This window comes from Eptesicus fuscus, chromosome 8 (genome assembly GCF_027574615.1).
Source record: "Eptesicus fuscus isolate TK198812 chromosome 8, DD_ASM_mEF_20220401, whole genome shotgun sequence".
Taxonomy (NCBI): Eukaryota; Metazoa; Chordata; class Mammalia; order Chiroptera; family Vespertilionidae; genus Eptesicus; species Eptesicus fuscus.
Window position 1 is genome coordinate 77,706,578 of NC_072480.1, and position 18,993 is coordinate 77,725,570.

The following is an 18,993-nucleotide window of genomic DNA, read 5'->3' on the forward strand; positions in this document are numbered from 1 at the left end:
CTGGTCTAAATGTGGTGCTAATAAATGCTAGTTCTTGTTTTGTGCCCTTAAGACATATGAGACTAATAGAATTTTGAGGGAAGTCATTAGTCTGAACTCTGTACAATTACAAAGTATGCTATATTTGTGATGATGTCACAGAATGTTTGGCTGGGAAGGAACTGAGGGATCATCTTCATGGCTAACTTCTTTTCTTTCCCCCAGCTTAATTTAGGTATAATCCTATATAATAAAAGGCTAATATGCAAATCAACTGAATGGCGGAATGACCAGTCTCTATGATGCACACTGACCACCAGGGGTTCAGTGCACTCCCACAGGGGAAGTGCTGCTCAGCCAGAAGCTGGGCTCATGGCTGGCGAGCACAGCAGTGGTGGCAGGAGCCTCTCCTGCCTCTGTGGCAGTCAGACATCCCCTGAGGGCTCCCGGACTGTGAGAGGGGGCAGGCCAGGCTGAGGGGACCCCCCCCCCCAGTGCATGAATTTTGTGCACCGGGCCTCTAGTTGACAAATAAAATTGTATATATTTAAGGTGTACAATGTGATGATTTGATATATATACATACACATTATGAAGTGATCACCATAATCGAACTAATTAACATATCCATCATCTCACTTAGTTATGTCAGTGTAGGCAGTTAGAGTTATTAATAGAAGGGAAAAAGCAAAAGAGAATGAAATAATTTTAGTAAACTGGGAAGCAGGAACAAATAACAACAGAATTTCCATCTAGCTTACTGGTAAACAAATCCATTAACACACTCTAAGGGTGCTGCCACAGGTCACAGAATGAAACAGGAATCTTCCATAGGAATGCTAAAAGCCCGGTAAGGAAAGTGGGGGAGGAAATTTCTCTGCTTGGCCCAATAAGAACTAGGTGATGAACTGAACAAGTGAAATGGGAGTCAGGGTGATGAAATAGAGGGGCAGGACTAGTGTGGGAACGATGGAAAGGTAATTGGATTGGATAGAGGGCATGAAACCCCAATAGAATTTACTGGGAGGAGGGCCCAATCCAAGCCGTGAAAAGTTAAAGGTTTGGGTTGGGTAATTTACATGGTTCTTGTCCTTTTCCTAAACCAGGGGTTGGGAACCTTTATTCTGCCAAGGGCCATGTGGATATTTATAGCATCATTCGAGGGCCATACAAAATGATCAACTTAAAAATTGGCGTGCTATATCTGGTCAAACATTTAATTAACTCACCCCTAATGCCTTGGCAGGGCCTTATATGGTCCGCAGGTCAAAAGTTTCCCACCTCTGGCCTAAACCAAGAAGATAGATAGAGAATTAACAGAAGGCTTGGGGCCGTGCTTCTAGAGCCTGCCCATCCTCTGGGTCACCGAAGGTGTGTTAATTCTTCTTCATTCACAATAAAATCTTACCATCACGTTTAAACTTCTCCACACGGGTAATTCTTTCCTAATGTCACTGCAAAGGACCTCTTGCACCCACCGGCAACAGGTATTATTTGTGTGTGTATGTATGTGATGAAAACACGTAAGATCTATTCTCTTAGAAAATTTCAAGTATATAGTAGTCATCATGCTGTATATCAGATCACCAGAACTTACTCATTTTATAACTGAAGGTTCATGCCCTTTGACCAACCCCCTTACTCTCACCCCCCAGCTCTGAGCAACCACTCTGTTTCTATGAATTTGACTTTTTTAGATTCCACATATAAGCGAGACCATATAGTATTTGTCTTTCTCTGTTTGGTTTATTTCACTTAGTAAATGTCCTTTAGTTTCATTCATATTATCTCAAATGGCAGGATTTCCTTCTTAATCATGGCTGAATAATTATCTATCATCTATCTATCTATCTATCATCTACCTATCTATCTATCTACCTATCATCTATCTATCTATCATCTATCTATCTATCTATCTATCTATCTATCTATCTATCTATCTATCATCTGTCTATCATCTATCTTTGATGACAAGGATGTTTAAATAAATAGAACTGTCCAGGTGGCATCCTGTGTTCCGATCATTCCTCTGGCTTTCAGACTCTAATCTGAATGATCACTAATCTAGAAGCCCTGCAGTTAGACAAAATTCTATAAGACACTCTTATTAAGACAGAAAGAGTGACTCATATTTTAGAAAGTTTTCTAATAACAAGGTTAAGCCTTGATGAGAGAACTCAGTGAATCAGAATACACTCTTTGGGACCTAGCATACATTTTACCTATGGTCAGAGCTCAGTAAATGTGTGTTTATTTATTCCCCTAAGAATTAAGGTTAAGACTGCGCTACAAAAATACCTACTGAGCCGGGGCAATGTTTTCCATCCTCCCTCCGTCCTGTCTGCCTAGCGTTCCCTCACTGCTTTTCTTCACGGTTCTCACATGAAAACTGATCTAGGGTGGCAGGAAATGGGGTGACTCATCTGACATCAGACAGTTCTTTTGATTTGTCCTTTTCATTGGCCTCAGTCTCGGATACTGGGAACCACCGTGTTGCTTGTGAATGTTTTTATTTGCAGAAGGCACACATGGACTGCAGTGCGACTCTGATGATTTAAAGGTCTGGTGCGCGGGGCTGTCAGACAGCTCTTTGTTTTCCACAGTCCTTTGACTAGAAAAAGAAATCAAAGTGTGTTTTAATCATGCTGACCAGCCAGGGCCAGGGATGCCTTCACTGTGGTTTGTGTCTCTGCTTGTGTATATTCATAGCTTTCTTTAAAGGTAGGTTTTGTTTCCGTTTTATCTTACTCTTCTAGTTGTGCTTGGTTGAGCAGAGAGATGAAATATTACAGGGTAAATATGTAGTGTCTGCACAGGAATTACTCTTGTTACAGCTGTTAACCTATTTTTTATTGGTTACGTTTAATGTGGAGGATAGGATTTTGGGGGTGGGATGGGGAGGACGGTGAAACATTCTAAACCCTATTTTATTTTATTTTCCCAATTAAAATATGGTAATAATAATAATAATAATAATAATAATAATAATGCAGTTTCCTATCCACCTGTGCCATGAATGGGTTCAACTTATTTATTTGTATTTGTACTTAATACTTTTTCAAAACGGATCTATTTGTTAGCTGGTCCTATTACTCAGAGTACGAACTCTTCCGTTTTGTAGGTAGTCATCTTTGTTTTGGGAAACATGTCATATTATGATGCTGAAATATGTCCTAAGAGTAAGATCATTCCTTTTAAAAGTTGAGACTTAGAAACAGACAACAGCTGCTCTGCCTGAACAAAACCACACTGCCATGTGCTGCCGGCTGTGCAGGGATTTGCCCTTCGAGACTCACGGAGGGTTTCTCTAAAATGTCTCAAAGGGAAAAGAATGTCTCAAGGGGGGGAAATGGGTAATGGGGAGGCTTTTGATTGTCTGTTTTATGTAGAAATGTTTCTACCATTATTAATTATGCTGTCAAGAATGATGTTTTACATTTAAAATTGTTCTTTTCTGCTGGAATTTCAGCGTTCCCAAAAGCTTTTGTCACACGACTCTTTTTATTCAATATTATAGCACCTGTCCCTTTGTTCGTTTTTACCTAATTAGTTTTTCAGTTTCTTTAATTATTTTTTCTTTCAGGGTATAAATATCGTTGAGAAATTGGTAGAACAATATTTCAGCTGTCAAATTTGAAATCTATGAGGGAAAACATAGAGGAGGGTATTAATGAAGTGAATTATAGCAAATGAAGGCAAATAACCTACTTTCAATGCATTCTTAGAAAAACACAAAGAGATAGGCATTAAACTAGTGTCTAAAATTAAGCAACTGAAAATGCTATTATTTAAGAACCAATTTTGCATTATTTTAAAAAGCAGCTTACTAGTAAGTAATTTTGCCTTAAAAGCCTTGCATTCTCACAAATCTCCAAAATAACTAAATTTCAAAGTTGATTTTAAGAAAGAGTATGGCTTGTTAAGACCTTAATGATCTTACTAGCGCTTTCAGTTCACAGCTAGACACCTTGTTCAGTGAAGACACAGGTCAGGTGGATCAGTATTTTGACAAGGAAGGCCAGGACTATTCCTTAATTACTGGATCCGTAAGATTGTGAGCTACTTTCAGTGACATAAGCCAACATTAGAGCTATGTCTCCCTCTTTATGGTTGTGGTGCCTTAGACCTTTAAAAGTGCGTTTACTAACATTATTTCCTTTGCTATAGTCCTGAGATGTAAGCATTCCTGTTTTTGTCTTGGACTCCTCACTGTCCCATCCCCCAGTGATGGGAGCCGCCAGAGACCCCCCAGCATCCTCTCTGCTTCCCTAACTTGCCCCTCTGTTTGGCATGCAGATGGCGCAGGCTGTGCGTCCGAGGAGCGACTCTTTCACAAGCTGTTTTCACATTATAACCAGCTCATCAGGCCCGTGCAAAATGTGTCTGACCCCGTCACGGTGCATTTTGAAGTGGCCATCGCACAGCTGGCCAATGTGGTAAGTGCCTCAAACTCACCACCTGTGCCTCAGGGAGCCCCGACTCTGAGGGGTCAGAGCCCCCAAACATTCTTCTACTTACTGCACATGGGAAACACGGGAATTTAAAAAGTACAAACGGACAACACTCTCCATGGCTGCTGGCCCTTCGAAGCCGTCCGGTTGTGGGAGAGGCTCTTTCCCCACCCATGCTGCAGCTATTCATATTAACGCAGGATTGTTTTCTGGAAGTGTTTTTAGAGCCAGTTTATGAAACAAGGAGGTGAAGGGGAAGTGGAAGGGAGAAGACAAAGCGAGCTAACTTCACTGTGACCTGTTATGCACCAGGCACTGTCTGCACGGTGGCCAGCTGCTGCATTTGATGGCCCAGGAGCTAGAAGCTCAGTTAAGAGCTTTTCCCAAGCTCATACAATTGCGGTGGAACTGCTATTTGAATCAGCTCCATTTAACTCCAAAGCTTGTGTTTGTGTTTTTTTTTTAATTGTCTCAAGTTTTACATTTGTCTTCTTTTTCCCCAATTGACCCCCCACCCCCCCCCCCTCCATTCCCACCCCAGGCAAGCCCCCACCGCCCCAGTGTCTGTGTCCATTGGTTATGCTAATATGCATGCATACAAGTCCTTTGGTTGCTCTTTACCCCCCACCCCCGCCCCCCACCATTTGTCTCTGGATCTATTCTTGTTCATCAAATTATGTTGATCATTATATCCCACATATGAGTGAGATCATGTGATATTTATCTTTCTCTGACTGGCTTATTTCGCTTAGCATAATGCTCTCCAGTTCCATCCATGCTGTTGCAAATGGTAAAAGTTCCTTCTTTTTTTATAGCGGCATAGTATTCCATTGTGTAGATGTACCACAGTTTTTTAATACACTCATCTGCTGATGGGCACTTAGGCTGTTTCCAAATCTTAGCCATTGTAAAGTGTGCTGCTATGAACATAGGGGTGCATATATCCTTTCTGATTGCTGTTTCTGGTTTCTTGGGATATAGTCCTAGAAGTGGGATCACTGGGTCAAATGGGAGTTCCATTTTTAACTTCTTGAGGAAACTTCATACTGTCAAAGCTTATGCTCTTTTTACTCCATACAAAAAATTGCTTTATGGCTCCTATGCTACATAAGAAAGAAAAAAAATCATCTTCTTTCTTATAGGATTCCATTCCGACCTGGAAAACCAGATGGGAATTTGGAATTCTTATTTTAATTTATTGCTACCATGTTCAAGGGCAAATAGGACTAGAGTCCTTTCTTTTGACTAATTACTCTTCATGCCCTCGTTGCTGGAAAAGGAGATAGTGGTGGTTGGTACTCTAACATAGAGGTGGGTTCTGAGCTCCAAGGCATGGGGTGGGGGTCGGGGGTGTGGTGGGGGTGGAGGGAGAGTAGGTCTGGCCTGAGGCGCAGGATTTGGACCAAATTCCAGGAATAGGCAGGCTTGGGAAGTAAGGGAAGTTTGAAGCATCTCCAGAGAGGGGTGTTAGGGAGAGTTCCTGAGACAACAGTGCACAGAAGGAGGGAGCCACCTTCACCACCTCAGTCCCAGCCCACGGACGGGAAGGAGCCTCCTCCTCCTAGGCTCGGCTCTGGGTGGAACAGTGGTGTCTCTCTAGGTACCCCTGGGGAAAGACCTTAATGACAGAAGTGAAGTCAGGCCCCGCCCTGTTTCCCCAACCCATGCTTCCCTGTGGACTAGGCTGACCTGGCCTGGCCCTGTAGTTTTGGGCCCAGGTTGGAAGTGTGTGTGTACTGGTTTGAAAGGAAGGAAGGAAGGAAGAAAAAGAAAGAAAGAGAGAGAGAGAGAGAGAGAGAGAGAGAGAGAGAGAGAGAGAGAGAGAGAGAGAGAGAAAGAAGAAAGGAGGGAGGGAGGGAAGGAGGGAGGGAGGGAGGAAGGAAGGAAGGAAGGAAGGAAGGAAGGAAGGAAGGAAGGAAGGAAGAAAATAGATGTTAATTCTCACCTGGAGGGGGCCACTCATTCCTTTAATAAATTTTTATTTAGTTCCTATTCTGATCTCCCCCCCCCCCCAATACTCTTGCCCTCCCCCAGATAGCTTAGTACTGGACTGGAAGCCGTATTTGTATGGATTGGGTTCTTATGAATGGAAAGCTGAACTGAGATTCACCTAGATTCTGTGAGGAGGCCCACCTCAGTGTACAACATCACTTCAGATCCCCGACCGATAGAGCCTTTCAGGACATTGTTCTGAAGATGCGGGGTAGGGGACTGCTGAACAGAGATTTTGACATTTGCATTTGGCTGCTATCAGAGATTGAACAAAAACCACAGCTTAAGTAAAAAAGTTTCTTTCTTTCTGATGTAACAGAAATCTAAAGGTTAACAGTCCAGGAGGCTAACACCAGGTGACACTCCGTGGTGTCAGCAGTTGCCCCACATGTTATACTTGCTCGGGTCATGCACTACACAGCTCCAGGGGATGTCAATCACATGGACTGTGATGCTAAAAACATAAACCACGCATGGTGACATTGGCCAAGGTTCATTCTATCTTTCTATTTCACCGTCCTTAGCCTGTGGTTTCTTCCCTCAGTGTTGCCTCATGGTCCAAGGTATTAATTCTACCTTACATATTTGGTAGAATTCTCCAGGAAAACCTACTGGAACTGGATATTTCTTTTCTGGGAGTTTTTAAATGATACATTCATTTTTAAATAGATATCGGTTATTCAGATGATGGATTTCATCTTTGATAGTTTGTGGCTTTTGAGGAATTGGTCTTTTTTTTAAGCTGTTGAATGTATGATAAAGTTATTCTTAGTACTGTATTCTCTATTCTTTTTAATGGCTACAGGATCTGTAGTGATAGCTATTTTATTCCTGATATTGGCGATTTGTGTCTTCTCTCTTTTTATTTTTGTCAACCTTGCTAGAGGTTTATCTATTTTGTTGTCCCCACAAAGAATTAGCTTTTTGTTTTATTAATTTTCTTTATTGTGTTCCATTTCAATTTCATTTCTGCTCTTACATTTATTTTTTCCTTCCTTATGCTTCTTTGGGTTTATTTTGTGCTTCTTTTTCTAACTTATTGAAATAGAAACTTGGGTTATTGATTTGAGACCATTTCTCACTTCTTATGTAAGTATTTAATATTATAAACTTTCTTCTCTGCATTGTTTTTAGCTATTTCCCTCATATTTTGATACGTTTTCATTTATATGTATTTTAAAATTTTTTCTTTGAGACATTCTCTTTGATCACTGGTTATTTAGAAGTGACTTGTTTAATATTCATGGATTTAGAAGTTTTCCCATATCTTTTTGTTACTGATTTCTATACTTGATCTTAGCCAAAAGGCCAAGAAGCAATTGTTATAGATTTCTAGTTTGATTCCATTATGGTCAGAAAGCACACTGCATAATTTCCATTATTTTAAATTTGTTGAGGTTTGTATTATGGCACATAATATGAAAAAGAATGTGTCTGCTGCTGTTTTGAGTAGAGTATTCTATATATGTCCATTAATCTTATGGTTGATTATTTTTTCAGAACTTCTATGTTTACACTATTTTCTAGTAGTTCTATTGGTTGCTGGGAGGGGGACTGAAGTCTCCAGCTATAATTGGGGACTGGTCTGTTTCTTCTTTCAGCTTTATCAGTTTTTATTTCATGTATTTTGAGACTCTGTTGTTGGATGTGTCAGGATCATTCCAACATCCTGGTGGACTATGCTAATGTCCCTCTTTGTCTTTAGTAATTATTTTTCCTCTTCAGAAGTAAGACTTCCAGATATTAATACAACCATTCTTTTTAAAGAATATATTTTTATTGATTTCAGAGAGGAAGGGAGAGGGAGAGAGAAAGAGTTAGAAACATTAATGATGAGAGAGAATCATCGATCCACTGCTTCCTGCACACTCCGCCCTGGCGATTCAGCCCGCAACCAGGGAATGTGCCCTCACTGGGAATCAAACATCGAACCGTTGACCTCCTGGTTCATAGGCTGACACTGAGCCACGCTGGCTGGGCAACATAACCATTCTTATTGGTGTGTTGAAGGCTATCTGTTCTTATGTGAGGCACCAGAAGTCCCCGTGGACCATAGTCATTATTGTCACTGAGCCATGGTGAGCTCTGGAGGTAGCTCAGTGATGTAGTACAGCCAGGATGCACAGTCACCAACTCCCTTCTAGAAGGTTCTACACCCTCTGTTGCTGTCTGAGCTGCCAGGTTGGCCTTAGAGCACCAGAGATTTCTACATGGAGTGTATTTGCTGTTTTAAAGAATGACTTGGCCACAGGTTTACTGGGTGGATGATCTTTTGATGTATGAGTATGTCCACTTCCCGCCTCTCCCCCTTCTCCCCCCCACCAGTCCCGCCACCCCAACACACACACACACACACACACACACACACACACACACACACACACATACACACACACGGATCCAGGACAAAGCCCCTCTCCAGTGCTTTTGATCACCTGGCATATCTAAAATGACAAAGGCCTTGCAAAATGTAGCACCTCTGGCCTTTCTGATCACAATCTCTGCTGCTCTAGAAGTTAATCCATTTGAAATGGTAACTCAAATTCTTTAATGCAGGTGGGGTATCGTCTAATTTATTTTCCCAAGAAAAAGATGCAGGTTAATGGTCCCAGGAATGTGGTGTGGTATTGTGGGTCTCTGGCCTCTCCAGCTGGGCTGTCTGATGACAGTGCCCCATAGCCACTGGTGTAGTCTGGAATTGGACATAGAACAGGACTTGCCAGACCAAGTCTTGATCCATAAAGTTGGCTAACACCTCTGAAGATGTCCATATCACATGGAGCTTCACTAGCCTGTGGAAGTGTAAGTGGGAAAGTAGGGATAATGTCAGGACAATATCAACACCTGATTTTAATTCTTTGAACACAATGTACTAATGTGCAGAAGGAAGCAGTCTTTGGAAGATGCTTGTGATGGTTATCTCCAAGACCTTTCTGGAAGGCAGAGCTTGTCCATTTTTGACTGACAGCCAATAGATTTATTGACATGTTCTCTGCTGAAATCTGTAGGTCACAAGGTGACCCTCTAATGAGCAGAAGGCACAAACCTTAGGTCTGGGTAACTGTCAAGCCATGGACTACTTGGCCAATGCATAATCCATTTCTTTGCTTTCTCTGACCAATAGGAAACCATGAATGTAATTCCTTTTGTTGACCTTTTAGAACCCTGAGGTTTATCATGACTTGACACAAACCCATTTGTAGAAGGAAGCTTAGCAAGGTCTCCAGTTAGTTTTTCAGGGGAGCTGGAGAACTGCAGTGCAGCTCAGTGAACCAGAGCAGGCTGGTGTCTGAGGTCTGGACACAGCGTTTGTGGTCACAGTTGAACTCATCTACTCTGGAGGGTGTTCATGTGCCTTGGGAAGCAAGGTTGGTAAGTTTTGGGAACCTACTGAGTAACCATCACTAAACCTAAGGCTGTTGTGTTGTGAGGCTGCTGAAGGCTCTGGTTGTGTCTTCAATAGCTTTCCCTCTGAGAGTTGGTAGGTGTTCATGAATACACTAGAGGCCCCGTGCACGAAATTCGAGCACTGGGGGGAAGGGTGTCCCTCAGCCCAGCCTGCACCCTCTCCAATCTGGGACCCCTCGGGGGATGTCCAACTGTCCTGCAGGATTGGGCCTAATCCCTCTCACAATCCGGGACTGCTGGCTCCTAACTGATTGCCTGCCTGCCTGCCTGATTTCCCGTAACTGCTTCTGCCTGCCAGCCTGATCACCCCCTAGCCACTCCCCTGCTGGCCTGATTGATGCATAACTGCTCTCCTGCTGGCCTGATTGCCCCCAACTGACCTCCCCTGCTGGCCTGGTCACCCAGGTGGAAGCTGCGTGGAGCAGCAGCCGGGACCCGACCCCCGGCGGGGCTGAGGGAACTCCGGCGGCAGGTGCATGTAGCAGCCACCAGACTCCCCGTGACCAGTGGGGTCGTGGGAACTGTGACAGCAGGTGCATGGAGCAGCCACCAGACCTCCTGCCCCCCTCCCCCCCGTGGGGCTGTGGGAACTGTGGCGGCAGGTGTGTGGAGCAACCACCAGACCTCCCGCCCCCACCCCCCCTGTGGGGCCGTGGGAACTGTGGCAGCAGGTGCATGGAGCAGCTGGCCCTGACCCCACTGTGCGCCATCATCTTGTGACGGCATTACGGCATGAGGGTTAATTTGCATATCACCTCTTTATTATATAGGATTATATTTGGGATATCAGCCTGCAACGCTTTTCTTCCAGATAACCCCATGACTCTCTTCAGGTCATTTAGGTACCTGCTTAGACTACTTCCTGCTTAGAAGCCTTTTTAATTCATCCTGTCTAAAACAGATGTATGTGTGCATGCATGTGCATATCTGCACACACACATCACCCCATCACTCATTTTTCTCCATAGGACCTATCACTATCTTACATTATATTATATACCTATTATTGATTTTCTATCTTCCCAATAACAGCTAAGACACACGAAGGTAAGGATTTTCCCCATCTTATTTACTACTGTAGTCCCAGCATTATAGAGCACATAGTAGGTACTCAGTAAATATTTGTGTAGATAATGATTGAAGCAATCAGCAATGGCTTGGGTGATGTGCTGTGGGGGAGTGGCAGGTTACAGCTGGAAAACTCCATGGTGAGGTGAGGGTGACATTTCGAAGGGCAATTGGGCTCAAAACTCAGAGCCTGTGTAAGTATGTCAAACTCGCGGCCTGTAGCTTGCATGCCTTGTTTATTTGGTCCTTGTTAGCTTTTGAGTTTGACATGCTTGCTGTAGAGTGTTGAGGAAGGGAGGGTTTTTCAGGAAATGGAAAAGACCGTAAAAACAATGAACCAGGTTCAGATACCTATCACCATCTGTGGTATTTTCCCTCCCTCCTTCCCACACTCCCTCTTCTCTCCCTTCTTTCCTTTCATGGGCTCAGAAACCTTTACAAGCTATGGTGATCAGAAAGGCTTCTCAGAAGTGGTGAGTCTTAAATCACATTCGAAAGACAGTCTTTAAGCCACATTTTCTTTCAAAGTCAACAGGGTTGAGATTAGACATGGAGTATCATATTTCTGGCTGCTTTTTACAAGTTGACTTTTCAATCTTCTTTGTTTCCCTCTATTAAGCACAAATAACTCAGATTTGGCTCTTTTTAGTAGGTAAATTGTTCTAAGACCCACCTCTATTAACAATACATTTGAGGCTAAAAATGTTATTTCTTCTTCCCAGGATGAAGTAAACCAGATCATGGAAACCAATCTGTGGCTACGTCATGTATGTGTCTACATCACATGTCTTCTTGGACCTGTGTTACTCATGTTGTCAGCCTAACAATGCCTAATGGATAAAAATCCAGTAGCATCCCCTCTTTCCATCTCCAGCTTCTGACAGAGCATACAATATCACTTTTCTCCAAATCTCAAAGCTCAGCTCTGTTAATAGCTGGCTTGATGCAAGCTCCACAGGTGCAGAAACCTAGTGACAAGGTTCTCTGAGACAGAAACTCTGTCCTTTCTCATTTCTGCTCTCAAATCTTCTGTTTTCATCTGTAGCTTGAGCTCCAGGGTCAGGTGCCGACCCTCTCTTTGATCCTGCTCAACTAATCCTGGAGAAGTCAGTAGCTAAGCATGAGAGCATGTGGGTTAGGGTCCCACCAGCTGGTTTTATGTTATGCCATTTTGCTTTTTTTCCTTGTATTAATCTTTTTCTCAGGTTTTGTAACAAACTCATCATCACACACTTGAACAACCTTTTCAGTCTTAAAAATTAGTTGTACTCCAATGTGAATATAGTACATGGAACATGGAAGTTGAGCCTAGAACCATGGCCAGCTAATTAATAATCAATATTTATTAGATAATTTATATTTTCCAAAATCAGCTCAGCTACTTATCCCCCTATTTTGTTGATTTAATCTCCCAATTTTTTATAGAATCCAATGTACTCTTCAGTTAAGAACTTAATTTTTCAAAAGTACTGCTGAACAGTACTTTTAAGAAAAAAATTTTAAAAGCTGACTTCTACTTCCTTTAGATCTGGAATGATTACAAACTGCGCTGGGACCCAGTGGAATTCGATGGCATTGAGACTATTCGTGTTCCTGCAGATAAGATCTGGAAGCCTGACATTGTTCTCTATAACAAGTATGGGAGTCTCTAAAGTTGCCTTTGGTACATGCTGACCCATTACATAGCAAAGGGGATGTTACTAATGGTGTCTGCTTTATCTTGCAGTGCTGTTGGTGACTTCCAAGTCAAAGGCAAGACAAAAGCTCTTCTTAAATACGATGGCATGATAACCTGGACTCCACCAGCTATTTTTAAGAGTTCCTGCCCTATGGATATCACATTTTTCCCTTTTGATCATCAAAATTGTTCCCTGAAATTTGGCTCCTGGACATATGACAAAGCTGAAATTGATCTTCTGATCATTGGATCTAAAGTGGATATGAATGATTTTTGGGAAAACAGTGAATGGGAAATTGTTGATGCTTCTGGCTACAAGCATGACATAAAATACAACTGTTGTGAAGAGATATACACAGATATAACCTATTCTTTTTACATTAGAAGATTGCCGATGTTTTACACCATTAACCTGATCATCCCCTGTCTCTTCATTTCATTTCTAACTGTGTTGGTCTTCTACCTTCCCTCTGACTGTGGTGAAAAAGTGACGCTTTGCATTTCAGTTCTGCTCTCTCTGACCGTGTTTTTGCTGGTAATCACAGAAATCATCCCATCCACATCTCTTGTGATCCCACTGGTGGGTGAGTACCTGCTGTTCACCATGATCTTCGTCACCCTGTCCATCGCGGTGACTGTGTTTGTGTTGAACATACACTACCGCACCCCAACAACACACACCATGCGCAAGTGGGTGAAGACCGTTTTCCTCCAGCTGTTGCCCCAGATCCTGATGATGAAGAGACCTCTGGATAAGACGAGGAAGACACGTTCTGATACAAACCCCAAAAGCATTTCCGGCAGGCCTACCGAAGCCAAGTCTGATAATCACAGGGAACCCACACTTCTGAAAGAATGCTGCCACTGCCATAAATCACATCAGCTTGCCACCAGCAAGAGGAGATTAAGTCATCAGCCTTTACGGTGGATGACAGGAAATGCGGAGCACTCACCTGAAGTCGAAGACGTGATTAACAGTGTTCAATTCATAGCAGAAAACATGAAGAACCAAAATGAAACAAAGGAGGTAAATGCATGTCTCCTCCAGCCTGTCCACCTGCAGCAGGCCTCGAGGCGCGTTATAGACATGGTCAGATCTTCAGAGTGAGCTCTGTTTACCAGAGGGTCAGGCAGCATTACTCTAAGACCCAGTTCTGTTATTCCACGGTTATGGGTGGACTGACCTGGGGTCAGGTAGCCCCAGAGCAAACCTCCACCTCCAGCAATGTTAACTCAAGTGAAATCTGGTTAAAATAAACGTTCAGGGCCACCTTGGTTAATGAGACTAAGAGCTCCTGCACAAGAAACAGTGTCAGACAAGAGGTGGAGAGGGGAACGCTGTCCCCGGAGGCGAAAGAGAAATGACTGTGGAGCAGCTTGCAATCTGAGGGTGGTGGGAGGAAGGTGGGGGTGAACCCTCCGCAGCTCAGTCCTGCTTATTCTACTTCAGAGGGATGTAGGTGCTGATTGAATGAGCCCCAGGGATATTTTTAGCATCAACGTATTCTGCTCCCGATGCTTAGAGTCTAACTATTGTACCATGGGCATCCTCCGTCCTCCAAAGAGAGAGATCAAGAAAATCACACCCACTTTCCATACCGTAAGGATGGCTAGTTGAGGGCATCTGAAAACTCATGCCGGGCGCCTGATTTTGACCTCATATTGCAGTTACCAGCATCGTATCTCCTAGCGAAAGGATAGCTCAAGATCTAAAGTCTGCCCTGGTGATACAGGGGAAGATACTGTGACTGCGTGTCACTCAGGTGGGGGTGGGGTGCATCACAGGACAAGTGAGCCCAGAACTCCCCTCTATGGTGACACCTTCCTAAAATCTAGGGGAGAGTTGCTGTTGACTTGATCACCACCAGGGAGGGCTCTCAGGACACAAACAGGGAGATTTTGGCAGAAGTTAGGAGGTCAAAAACTGGAAGGCTGTGAGAAAGGCAATGAACTCTCCGTGACCAGCATGATCTGGAGGTCGAGAGGGCTGCCTGTTCTAATCAGGGGGTCCTCCATCATGCTGCATGTCCTACACTCCCTGCCTCAAACCCATTTCCCAAGACTTGCCAAGGGGACAGGTATCCACTGGTGCCAATGACGAGAACCGCACTTTCTGAGCAGCTCTTTCTTGGGAGTGCTCCTTGCAGTCCGGAACGGTCCTCTGTGGCCCACGGAATCTTGGCTTATTGAGATCTGCCTGCTCTGTAGCCAGCTGCCCAAAGCACTCATGGGGTGTGAGGATCCACCCTCTTCAGACAAAACAAAAGCTCTTCTGCGTGCTCTGTAGAGTTAACCAAAATAATTCCAATATTTGCTTTAGAATTTGCCAGGAGCATTTTCTTTGAAAAGGAAGAAGCTTATTTGCGAAACGGAGCACATTTCCTATGATTTTGATTTTTAAAAATTGACTTGATTTTTTGTTTGTTTGTTTGTTTGGCTTTCAGGTAGAAGATGACTGGAAATATGTGGCCATGGTGGTGGACAGAGTATTTCTTTGGATCTTTATCATCGTCTGCGTGTTTGGAACTGCAGGGCTATTTCTCCAGCCACTACTGGGGAACACAGGAAAATCTTAAGGATTCGATCTTTTGAAATTTGCAGATGCTGTATTTGTTCTGTGCTCCGTACCATAAAGAAAGGGACACATTGCTTCTCGGCCTTTTGGCTAAGATCAAGTGTAATATCTGTTCTTATCAGCTTAATATCTGATACGTCCTCTATCCGAGGACAATATATTAAATGGATTTTTGAAGCTGGGAGTTGGAATAGGAGCTTGCTCCGTCCACTCCACGCATCGACCCGGTATTGCAGTACCTCCTGGAACGGTGCACGGAAAAAAAAAAAGAAAGGGACAGAGAGCTTCCCATCTAAGTCCCCCATCTACTGAAGCGGATGACCAGACGGAAAAAGAGGACTTGATTGAAAAGGAAGAGCCTGGATGCCCTCCTTTGTAGCACGACGCTGGAGCCCAGAGCCGGCTGCACCCACAGGCCTCTCTCTGTGGGTCTGGACATGTTCAGCTTCCAGGGCCATGCTGAGCCATAATACAGCGAAGCATGTCATCCACATCAAGCCACACTGAAAAGGGGTTCTGCCGCCCCCCCAGTTTATGCTGCTCGTCAGCAGAATGACACATGCCAGGCATGAAACTCTGGAGCATGGGCCTTGCTGACGGGTGCAATGCTCGTGAACTCTTGTAGGCTTGCTTTCTGGTGCATGTCTCTGTGATGTAGCTCACACACCGGCATTGTTTCATACATTAGTTAGCAGAAAGCAATGGCAGGTAGTCGGAGTCGACCTCAGCAGGCTGTCTTTAATTAGCGTTCCTCTGGCAAGAAACTTGAGCGGTAACCCAGCACTGTGCTAGGCACTGCAAAGGTAACAGAAATGGGCTGCCCCCAGCAGTCCAGCTTTTTAGAAAAACATGAACACAGAGATCCCCAGGACTAAGTGTCACGTGGGGAAGGAATTAGAGCAATCAGAATAGGAGAACATGGGGCGGTGTGGCCAGGCAAACCTAACGCAACCGTTGTTGTCTTTTCTCATCAACAGTTTCCATTTGTTCATTGTAGCTGAGACTAAAAATAAACTTATTTCTTCTGTCAGAAATTGTGATCTGTACCTTTTGGAGCAATTCCTTTTCTGAGAGGGAACCCTTTGGAAATTTTGTTTTATTCCACTCAAATTTATTATCTTCTTATTTGTTGTATAAATAGTATCCTGACAATTTAAAAGACATATTTTTTAAAAATATATATTTTATTGATTTTTTTATACAGAGAGGAAGGGAGAGGGACAGAGAGCCAGAAACATCGATGAGAGAGAAACATCAATCAGCCGCCTCCTGCACACCCCCCACGGGGGATGTGCCGGCAACCAAGGTATATGCCCTTGACCGGAACCCCTGAGTCTGCAGGCCGACGCTCTATCCACTGAGCCAAACCGGTTTCGGCTAAAAGACATATTTTAAAGCAGAAAAAAGAACTCTGCCCTAACAAATGAACTACTTTTATTTTTGCATTTTCCCTTCTAGTCCTTGCCTATATGCATGTATACTTTTTCTTTTAAGAAATATTTTTATTGATTTCAGAGAGGAAGGGGGGGAGAGAGAGAGAGAGAGGGAGAGAGAGAGAGAGGAGAGAGAGAGAGAGAGAGAATAAGATTGAATCATTGATCGTCTGCCTCCTGCACGTCCCCTGCTGGGGACTGAGGCCACAAGCCAAGAATATGCCCTGACTGGGAATCAAACCATGACCTCCTGGCTCATAAGTTGATGCTCAACCACTGAACCACACTGGCCGGGCCACATATAATTTTTTACACTTCAAGTTTACCTTGCAATTTTGTATTTATCTGGTTTCTCAAAACACCATATTAGCAACATTTCTTGACTTTGATGTTACATAGTCTTGAAGTATACTTTTAAAGATTTCATAATCTTCATTGCGTTGATTCACCATGGTTTCTATTACCCCATGTGAAGGCACTATGTGGCACCATGTAGAGGTATTGAATTTGAATTACTCTGTTTTAAAGTATTTTTACTCCCTCTCATAGTTGTGATTGAAGTACCTGTTGTTTTATCTTTCTATCTTTACATTGGATTGGTTGTTACTTAATACTTTTTCTTTTTTTACTATCAAACCAATTCAATATTTAATTTTTAAAAAGTTTTAATGGCCCTGGCTGGTGTTTCTCAGTGGTTAGAGTGTCGCTCTGTACATCTAAGGGTCGAGAATTTTATTTCCAGTCAAGGGCATGTACTTGGGTTGCAGGTTCACCCCTGGCCCCAGTTGGGGCGAGTGCAGGAGGCAACCAATTAATGTGTCTCTCTCACATCAATGTTTCTCTCTCTCTCTTTCCCTCCTCCCCTCCTTTCCACTCTCTCTAAAAAGCAATGGAAAAAATATCCTCAGGTGAGGATTAACCAAAAAACAGTTTTAGTGATGGTAAAATACATATAGCACAACTTATCATCTTAACTATTTTTAAGTATAAAATTCAGTAGTATTAAAAACATTCACAATATAGTGCAATCAGCACCACCATTCATCCACAGAACTCTTTTATGTTGCAAAACTGGAACTGCATCCATTAAACAAAAACTCTTCATGCTTCTCCCCCCGCACTGGTAATCACCTTTTCACTTTGTCTCCATTAATTTGACTATTCTGGTATCTCTGATAGGCGGGTTAATACAATATTTCTCATTTTACAATTGGCACATTTCACTTAGCATAATGTCTTCAAGTTTCATCCATGTTGTAGCATGTCAGAGTTTCTTTGCTTTGGAAGGCTGAGTAATATGTATATACAATATTTTATTTGTCCATTCATTTGTCAGTGGCCACTTGGGTTGGGTTGCTTCCACCTTTCGGCTTTTGTGAATAAGAGCGTACAAATATATCTTTGAGTTCCTGATTTCAATTCTTTTGAGTATATACCTAGAGGTAAAATGGCTGGGTTTTGTTGTAATTCTAATTTTATTTTTTTAAGGAACTGCCATTGTGACTGCATTGTTTTACATTTCCACTCACAATCCACAAGTGTTTCATTTTCTTCACACCATCACCAACACTATTGAAGGCATTTCACCACATTCATCAGGGCAAAGTCGGGTGGAGGGAGGTGCAAGAGGCGGGAGAAGGAAGATGTTGACTTTGAGAACCACGGAGGCACCATCTGAGGGCCTAGAGAGCATATATTGGGATATCCCCACTCCACCCAACCTTTCCCAAGGCCTAGGGTGTGCCTCTTGTGTGTGGTGAGGGGCTAGGCAGTAAGAACAGGAGCACACCAACTGAGCATGGCCCCTTGCTCATCCCCCCTTTTGACTGGAACTATTATCTGAACCCTCCAGCAGTACCAGCCATTCTGAACTGGAAATGCTATTACATGCCTTTTACACGAATGCACACATGTGTGCGTGCACGCGCACGCACACACACACACACACACACACACACACACACACACCTACACACTATTTCTAGTTGGTGTTTGGAAAAGTTTAAAAGGGCTATTGTCATGTAAGGCCTGGGGGTAGGGATGCTAAGCATCCTATAATGCGTGGGACAGACCAATGTAGGATTTTCCCCATCAAACCACCTGTAAACCTCCCTGTGAAAAATTAGAACCCTCTTGAGGGTGTGAGTGTGGAGCACAGGCCTGTGAAGGCGCATGCTCAGCAGACTCGTTGAGGGGCAGCCACACATGCTCACTGGGTCCTTCTTGGTGGCAGGAGCATCCATCCCGCTGGGGAAACAGTAAGGCTGATCCCTCCTCACTCCTTCATCCTCCTCCGAGGGTGGGATTTTGCAGATGAAGAGGATGTTTAGAAGGCTGTTCATCTTCACAGCTCACAACCTTCTTTCTGTGATTTCCCTTTGGAGACTGCAGCTCCTCTGACCTGGCAAT

General features: G+C 43.4%; 1 protein-coding gene and 1 non-coding gene across 3 annotated transcripts; both read left to right on the plus strand.

Annotated features, from left to right (window-relative positions):
- Nucleotides 1-2,621: 2,621 nt before the first annotated feature.
- CHRNA6 (cholinergic receptor nicotinic alpha 6 subunit) lies at nucleotides 2,622-15,152 on the plus strand. 2 transcript variants are annotated; one of them, XM_008143887.3, is made up of 6 exons: nucleotides 2,622-2,700; nucleotides 4,276-4,415; nucleotides 11,621-11,665; nucleotides 12,425-12,534; nucleotides 12,625-13,603; nucleotides 15,021-15,152. In XM_008143887.3, exons 1-6 carry the CDS (start codon nucleotides 2,622-2,624, stop codon nucleotides 15,150-15,152), a joined length of 1,485 nt encoding a protein of 494 aa, XP_008142109.2. The 2 variants fall into 2 exon arrangements, with proteins under 2 accessions (XP_008142109.2, XP_054576280.1); XM_054720305.1 differs by lacking the exon at nucleotides 11,621-11,665.
- A 69-nt stretch (nucleotides 15,153-15,221) lies between these two features.
- Nucleotides 15,222-15,412, plus strand: LOC114232412 (U2 spliceosomal RNA). Its single transcript, XR_003618465.2, has one exon. It is a non-coding gene; the product is annotated as a U2 spliceosomal RNA (small nuclear RNA).
- Nucleotides 15,413-18,993: the final 3,581 nt, after the last annotated feature.

Excerpts from the sequence above, each read along its gene's own strand:
- CHRNA6 (XM_008143887.3), top strand. The coding sequence starts at position 2,622 with ATGCTGACCAGCCAGGGCCAGGGATGCCTTCACTGTGGTTTGTGTCTC. Across the intron at positions 2,701-4,275 it reads ATTCATAGCTTTCTTTAAAG|ATGGCGCAGGCTGTGCGTCC; the intron begins GTAGGTTTTGTT and ends TTTGGCATGCAG. Across the intron at positions 12,535-12,624 it reads GACATTGTTCTCTATAACAA|TGCTGTTGGTGACTTCCAAG; the intron begins GTATGGGAGTCT and ends TTTATCTTGCAG.